General features: G+C 42.5%; 1 protein-coding gene across 1 annotated transcript in view; it reads right to left on the bottom strand.

Moving 5' to 3' along the window:
- The window catches only part of Pmar_PMAR014852 (hypothetical protein), a gene marked incomplete at both ends in the record, with an annotated part of 7,154 nt that extends 2,724 nt beyond the window's left edge, over positions 1-4,430 (bottom strand). Inside the window, 15 exons of the mRNA XM_002776226.1 lie at positions 57-210; positions 256-372; positions 741-821; positions 933-1,018; positions 1,442-1,525; positions 1,579-1,683; positions 2,201-2,363; positions 2,413-2,490; positions 2,669-2,738; positions 2,901-3,009; positions 3,745-3,802; positions 3,849-3,925; positions 3,975-4,054; positions 4,112-4,241; positions 4,335-4,430. Coding sequence (XP_002776272.1) covers positions 57-210; positions 256-372; positions 741-821; positions 933-1,018; positions 1,442-1,525; positions 1,579-1,683; positions 2,201-2,363; positions 2,413-2,490; positions 2,669-2,738; positions 2,901-3,009; positions 3,745-3,802; positions 3,849-3,925; positions 3,975-4,054; positions 4,112-4,241; positions 4,335-4,430 — 1,488 coding nt within the window. The remainder of the gene's footprint in view (positions 1-56; positions 211-255; positions 373-740; positions 822-932; positions 1,019-1,441; positions 1,526-1,578; positions 1,684-2,200; positions 2,364-2,412; positions 2,491-2,668; positions 2,739-2,900; positions 3,010-3,744; positions 3,803-3,848; positions 3,926-3,974; positions 4,055-4,111; positions 4,242-4,334) is intronic.
- Positions 4,431-8,020: the final 3,590 nt, after the last annotated feature.

The raw sequence follows: 8,020 nt of genomic DNA, 5'->3' as shown, positions 1-8,020 counted from the left end.
CTACAGTTGAATACACATATGAATTCTATACAAAATGACCACGTGAACTGACTCACATATCGCTGCTCGAATATTATAGGCATTGTTGCTATCCCAGAATAGCGTTGCATATACGCCGTCGAAGTCGACTCCGCTTCCTTCTGTGAGATCACTAGCTGTGTTGTATCCTCTACCCAGCACAGTCGTTCCGGCGGGTCCATGAACAATTTCCTACGAGGCGAACATAATCGTCAACTTCACGCCTAAGAGTATTACTCCCTCACTCGATCAGCTGCTATTTTATGCACTTCCCAAATATCGTCTTCTAGTGGGAACGCTAAATCTCTGGTAGAATCCACCGTTTCCGTCACACATGAGATGCAATGGCTCAACCTGCGGAGAACGGCGACTCGACCAAACGCAAAAAATCCGGTAGTTTTCTTTCGATTGCTAAGTTATTCTACACTAATCTCTAATTCCTGACACTTTAACACATGTGTTTTCGCGTTCGGTAAAGTGTCCACACAAAGACACTTTTTTTCGCCGGGATTATGTTATCTGTACACTTGTCTGACTTGAACTTCGCACGCATGCGCGCGAAGTGTGAAAACACACAATCAAAATTCTTTTGAGACTATCATACAGAAATTATTCGAAATTCTGCATCTACGACGGAAAGAAATCTCTATTGTCATTCAATTTTCCTCCGTCAGTTTTAAGCGCTATATCGCAAACAAAACGGTTACTCGTGACACCACTACTTTTCTATCGTATTCCGTTCCCACACTATGAGCAGTTCATCGCACACTTTCCTGCTACATACGGCCAGTACCTCGAGTAACCTGAATACCAAATCGTATAACCGAGGACATCAGTGCGAACATGGAAACGCAATTGGAATCGTTGAAAAACGATCTGAGCGGATCACTGATCAGTATCGGATAACCTCTCACCTGTGCCAGAGCTCAAATGAGCTCACAGCCAAAACATTCATTGTTGCCATTATCTCGGCAACACTCTTCGGACCAGCTTCTTCAGGCTACAGAGAAAAGCCGTTGTGCTACACGCGTGCACACAGGGGAAATATGCAAACAGTTGAAAGCGTTTTTATGACATTTTCTTACGAAATTTTCTTTTGATTTTTGAAGACTTCTATCTTAAAACGCGTATAAATTCTCATGAGATAGCGAGTAGAATTCTGAGCTCAGCTGAGCAAATGCGATGCCGATAGAACAGTGCGGGAATATATGTTCACTAGAAGTTTCCTCACTAACCATAGGAGCTTATACACGAACTAGGGTAGAAATGTTCAGCAACCAACAAAAAATTTCCGGAAATTTCCTCGGAATCTTCATATTCTACATGTAGCTGACCATGTACATACTTTCCAACACTGCTGTAGAAATCAAATCTATTCACGCCGAGTCGAAAGTTACTATAGACGATATTCCAGCCGACTCACGGGATTATGAGGAATGCTCAGCTTTTCCGCAAGTGACACTTTGGAAGAGCCGGTCGAGCATCGACTCGTGACGTCATAAAAGAACTGAAGAACTGACAAGTACGGATCGAAACACGGAAGAAGTCGCATGTACTCACTGATTCGAGACGACCATAGGCTCTTTCCATGATATGCATATACTCAGAAGATCCACTACAAGTCTTTGACGCAGCAGTTTCTGATGAACTCGTATTGATCGTCACCTGAATAAGACAAACACACGAGTCAACGATATCACCACCAGTGTTGGAAAATATGCACATGGTCGACCACATGTTTTGGTGACAATATGAAAATTCTGAGGAATTTTCGGGAGATCCTTGTTGGTTCTTGTACGTTTTTACCCGAATTCGCATAGAAATTTCCATACAAGTGAGGAAATTTCAGAGCTCAGTTGAGGAAAGCCTTCATATTTTCCAACACTGATCACCACCGATGTCCGAGGATTTTATAGAGTAAACCATGGGGAGTCGTAATAGAATTTCACCCGTTTTACGCGAAGTGGCATAACACTCTGTGAAAAACCCGACAGTCGCGGTATGCAGTAGTCGCGAAGTCCAACTTTCACTAGTGCTCTTCATATCACCGGTGAATCACCGGTGTACATAAATCTACGTTGTATCGAATACTATTCATAAACTTAGTCCCAAAAAAATCACTTTCCTCAGAAACCCGTGTTACGTCTCGAATAACAGTTACTCTCACTCATTAGCTGCTTACTTCTTTTGCTTCTTTAAGCTTGAGGAACTCCTCCAACGTGTTTGGTTCGACGACAGAACGTAAAGCCACTGGCGCTCCCAAAATGAGATTGTCCGCCTCAGTATCTTGCACGAGTACGTCGCTACTGACAACTTCCTCGGGTTGAGGCGGCGGCAGCCGAAACCTACATAGGAGGTCCGAAAGCACCAAGTAATCTCGAGTGATGAGCCTACCTGAAATCTGAGAGAGTCGCACATACCAGCATTTTCACTGAACAGAAATGAGCCTCGTCGAATACCACGGGGACATATCTGTGAGGCAATGTGCTCAGAACTTCCGGAATATAATTTTCAGTATCATTCGTTCATACCGTCACTTGAGTATCAAACACAAACGCAATGTACTATGCTACGGAACATATAAAAAAACAACAGCGCGTAAAATGAGGAAAAAAAACCACTCGTCGAAGAGTATGTGATGTGGACTTACTCGTAAATACCGTCTTGAATGTGATGTAGTAGTAGTCGTACAGTGGAAGCTCTTTTTAATTCGATACCACCTGGTCATATGAGAATTTCAGTGCGGTCTCCCAACATCGAAGTTTCACCCGTTTCACATGAAGTGGCGTAATACTCTGTGGAAAACCCGATACTTGCGCTATGCAAAGGTTTACAAATATGTTTTTCACCAAAGTTTTTCATCTTATCGAGCTAAGGCTTACTCCCTGTGGTGGCTTCCTTCAGCATTCTCTCAGACTTCAAATTTATGTTGCTGTTGATGCTGCAAGCTTTGAGTTCGCCGTAGAGTAAATCAATATCACATGCAATGACCTGAGTTCAAACCAGTGTGGGAGAATATGCACATGGTCAACCACATATGTTGGTGACAATATGAGAATTCTGGGAGGAAATTTGGCTAAATTCTTGTTGCTTTCTGTACATTTCTACCCTAGTTCGTATATGAACTCCTATAGTTAGTGAGGAAACATCTAAGGTCAGCTGAGGAAAGCGAACATATATTACGACACTGGTTCAAACTGTCGGGATACATGTTCGCTTTCAAAATCAGCTGATCTCAGGAGCTTATATACGAATATATATTATAACTCTTATAATAGTATTATAATTAACTATTATACTAATTCTAATATATTATATAAATACTATTGATTAACTATTATTAATAACTATTATACTCTTATAATATAACATTATAAGAGTAGGTGCTTTCAGAAACCATCGAAAATTTCCTCAAAATTTTCTCAAAATTTTCACCAACACATGTGCATATTTTTCCACACTGCGCAGCCGGCCAAATGAGCTGAACAGATCCCTGCGAGGATATATTCACGTGGTCAGTTATACGGCTATGTTGACGAAAGTGTATAAAAATATGTGGATTTCCTCAACATTCAAAATCTGATCTATTATTCAGCTCTGAATTTTAACAATGTAGTGAGGAAACTCTTCAGCTGAGCTGAGAAAACCTAACATATATTCCAAGCCTCGTCAACCTCGACATACCCAACCGAACAGAAAATGATTTCAAACGATATGCAGTCTTACGGTTTCGCTAGTCGTGGGGGATGTCTCCGGAACAAGGAGTTCACATGGGAGCTCCAACCTGAAGAAAAAACAACTACAGAGAAGCGGCCCAGGATATTCCCTACCTAAACTGACAGAAATCTCCGAGTGGCACCTGTTCCTCGCAATATCGAACCAGAAAACTCCGACTATAAAATGCTGCCTGAGAACGAATCATGACATACCACACTTCCAATACTTCGCCTCTTCACTTGACTATCAGATATACATGCTTGCTTCACGTCATGGAAGCTCGGCTTCGACGCCTCGCTGTTCGCGCGCTCGCTCGGATCTGAAAAAAAACCTTCGAATGTCAACCGCTTCATTCACTCAAACCATTTAAGGGCACCTTTCGATCGACTGGTGAACCAATTGTACGGCAGGGCAAAGACTTTTGAGAGAGCAACCGGCGTGGCGCTGTCAACCGAGCTCGGCTTGGTATTGGGCACTGACGATTCCCTTTGTTTCGGCACAGATAACTAAATACAGAAAAATGGATATACCGTAAACCACTCAACTACCCAAACTTATATAGATAACACAGTCAATACCGTTCACGATTGATGACTCACCCGAACTCGGAGCTGATACAAGCCCTGATGATACAAATCGACATTCCTGAATTCGTCAAAGTGAATCAAGACTTCTACGACGCCATGAAGGGGCATGTGGTTTCGAAAACGATTGGGTATATATCAAAAAAACAAATCTGCGAAACGGAACTTGAACTGAAGTTGTTCGATTTTGAGATTAGATCAATCCTACATCTTCAGATAAAGGCTATTCTATAATGGAGTTTCACCACCCGTTTTACGTGAAGTGGCGTAAGACTCAGTGAAAAAGCCGATACTCGCGATGTGCAGTAGTTTGTGGAGTATGCTTTTCACTAGTGATTTTCATATCACGGGCGGAGCTCCAACATAATTACATCATTAAATAAAATGTATATATCAGTACGGGAATATATGTTTGGTTTTCTCAACTGAGCTCGTAGGTTTCCTCACCATTTCATAAAAAATCACACGATTTTGGGTATAAGTATACAAAAATCAACGATAATTTCTCAAAATTTCCTCAAAATTTCCATATTCCTAGCAACACATGTAGTCCACCATGCGCATATATTCCCGCACTGGTATATATTGTCAAATAATATCACTAGAACTAGCTATCTTATCAGGTATCATTTAATAAAGGAATCATCTATTCATTATAATCTTTGACATGTTTATTGTTATGTCTATCGAGCAATACATCATACATGAATATAATATTGGAGTTTCACGACCGTAATATGAAAAACACTAGTGAAAAATATATTTCACGACTACTGCATATCACCGCGAAAATCGCCTTATTCACACAGTTTTACGCCACTCCATGTAAAACGAGTCAACCTCCATTGTATTGTAATTTTTCATAATACCAGTACGTGACGATAAGCCATATATACACGGCCCGCTCTGTCGCACATGTCATGCTGTGGTTTGGCCTCAATACGACGAAAAAATTAGTTGAATTGTATTAGACATATCAACACGACACTTTGATGGTGGTGGTGGTTCAAAGTTCATGAGAGAATTTATGCTCATGAAGTTTCCAAGGACTCCGTCGCACATAGACCCACGCAATAGTAAGATATCATCATCACGATGCAAAACTATTGCAAATGAAGGAGCTATAAGTAGATAAATAGCTCAGCATTAGTTATGCGACCACAAATCATCTCCACCAGGAATAATAGGAGCTCAACCCAAGCCGCTGTTGACCATCACGATCACATTTCCCCTCGTAGAAGCTCCGTAATCTCGACGCTGTTGAGTCAACAGTTTACGCAGATGCATCCGGAGAGCTATCACTCAGCGCTCTCACCCCGTTGTAATAGTAACTGCAGCTTCACCGGAGTTTCATAGCCGTGGTATGAAAAAACACTAATGAAAAAACATATTTCACGACCACTTCATATCGCGTTTTTCACCGAGTTTTACCCCACTTCACGTAAAACGAGTAAAACTCCACTACTACCATGGTATGAAAAACACTAGTGAAAAAAAACATATTTCACGACCACTTCATATCGAGAATATCGCGTTTTTCACCGAGTTTTACGCCACTCCACTACTACCTCACTTACTCTACTCCTGCCAACAGCACGCCATATAATCTGCAGCTCCGCACCTCCCTCTTCCCTGTGAATCAACATTACTCTATCCACTTACATAACATACGGACGCCATAACATTTGATCACTCGGACGCCCTGGTGGTCTGTCCTGGCCTTTTCCTTCTTCTCCCTAGCAGGAACGGCACCGAATGATCTGCTATTTAGGCGCTATCGGACGTGCGCGAAATGCTTCAGTGAGTAACGGCAGGCAGGAAGGCCAGAGGATAGATATATGATGCTGAGATTAGGTGTTTGAGTTATCATTGTTGCTAACTAAATTGCTACTATGAGCATGTGAGATAACTCCGTAGCCATTTTGGCTCAAGTCTGTATTTCTACTCTCCATTTTCACATGAGTACTAGTCGCGTTGAGGAACCGTCCAAACCAACCGAGTCGGCCGACCGTAACACTAGCAAGAACGAGTACCCAATCATTTCACTCGGGGCTATAGTGGTACTACTGTTCCCACCAGGATCGACCGTAGGAGTGATGCGCGATTGAACACGGATCGATCTGCTAAGTTACATACCCTGCTCGAGAGGCACTACATCGGAATCGATCATTCATCGATATTGAAAATTCACCAAAATTCACATTGAGCATATCGGACATCTGAACGACGATGCTACCCAATTGACGCCTTCAAAGAGGCACCGGCCTCACCTCGCCATATGCCCAGTCGGACCAACATTATCACATCCTAGAACCTACGCGGACATGAGCCTCACTCGCACACTATAAAACAACCACGTATTCGAAAATGATGGCTTCGCATACAATGATATATAAACAATGTGATACAACCGCCGCATCAGGATTACGTCTACATGAGCACCGCAACCTCATGGGAAACGGCTCGGCTTCTTACGTGGCTGCTCTCTGCCGTACTAGGACATTCACGTACCCTCTCGATAACGACACAGGAAGCGGCTCAAACAGAAAGCGCATTTTCTCCGTGCACTTCACGGCCAATTTAGCCCTACCCATTCACTACCTTAAGATCAATGCTGCTCAGATGTTCGTTTCTTCATAATGTATAACCGACTAGCCTCCTCCTCCTCATTATAAGCACTGCTACTACCGTATTTCGAACTGATACCATCTCTGGACTCGTCCACTGAGGGCGACGGTCAATCCCAGCCTTTGACGACAGAGCCATTATTTTACTACCAAAATCTTGAACAAATCGACTTGAAGAAGCCCTACAGAAGCCGTATTCCACGGCGTATGACCTCAGAATGGACAAATCTCTTCAACTCTTCCAGAATGGATCGTTGTCGTACTCGTGTACCGGTTCGCTGCGCGTATTAAATGAGCCATTTGAACAAAATTCAAATGAAAACAATTTGAGAACAATTTGAAATTCCTCGCTTTCCTCATGTAAACCTGCATGAGCGGTCTTACCCACTACTTTTGCACACAGCCACGACTATGAGGATGAAAATAAGAATGCCATTACCATATCACGGAGTAGCAGTGCTGGGCATACCAAGATATCAACTGTGGTGAACCGCACAACTACGGAAAGCTGACCTAGTGCCGAACTTGAATCACCAAGGTCCCGTCCAAGTCCAGTATTTCGAGACACTCAATGTGTCGGCTGACCATATATGTGCATATCCAGCATAGCAATGAGTTTGATACATACTACGTGCTGCAGTGTGTGGGAAACATGCACATGGTCAATGAAGTTTGTGGGTGACAATATATGAAAATTCTAAGGGGAATTTGAGAGGTGTTTTCCTTGAATTGGTCAGATTCCTTGTCTCTTGTGCTGGTTCACTGATTTTTTACCCCGGGGCGAAAAATCAGGATCATCGCGATGATATGTGAATCTCCGAGCTGATTCGAGCATCAAAAGTTGATTTTTTAGCTGATTAATACTCAATATGCCTTGCTCATGAAGCTGATTTTTCGGGTGATTCCATTGAATCTGAGTATTTCCGAGAATCAGGGAATCAGAGTTTGAATCAGACAATTTTGACAAGACGAAGATTACTACGCCCCACAACCGAAAGTGACAATTTCAAGAAAGGAAGAAAATGTCACTCTGCAAGGGTAGAACCTGGTAGGTTCGCCCCGAATGCATGAACA

Source organism: Perkinsus marinus (genome assembly GCF_000006405.1).
Source record: "Perkinsus marinus ATCC 50983 genomic scaffold scf_1104296953800, whole genome shotgun sequence".
NCBI lineage: Eukaryota > Perkinsozoa > Perkinsida > Perkinsidae > Perkinsus > Perkinsus marinus.
This window is presented reverse-complemented; position numbering and strand designations above follow the sequence as displayed.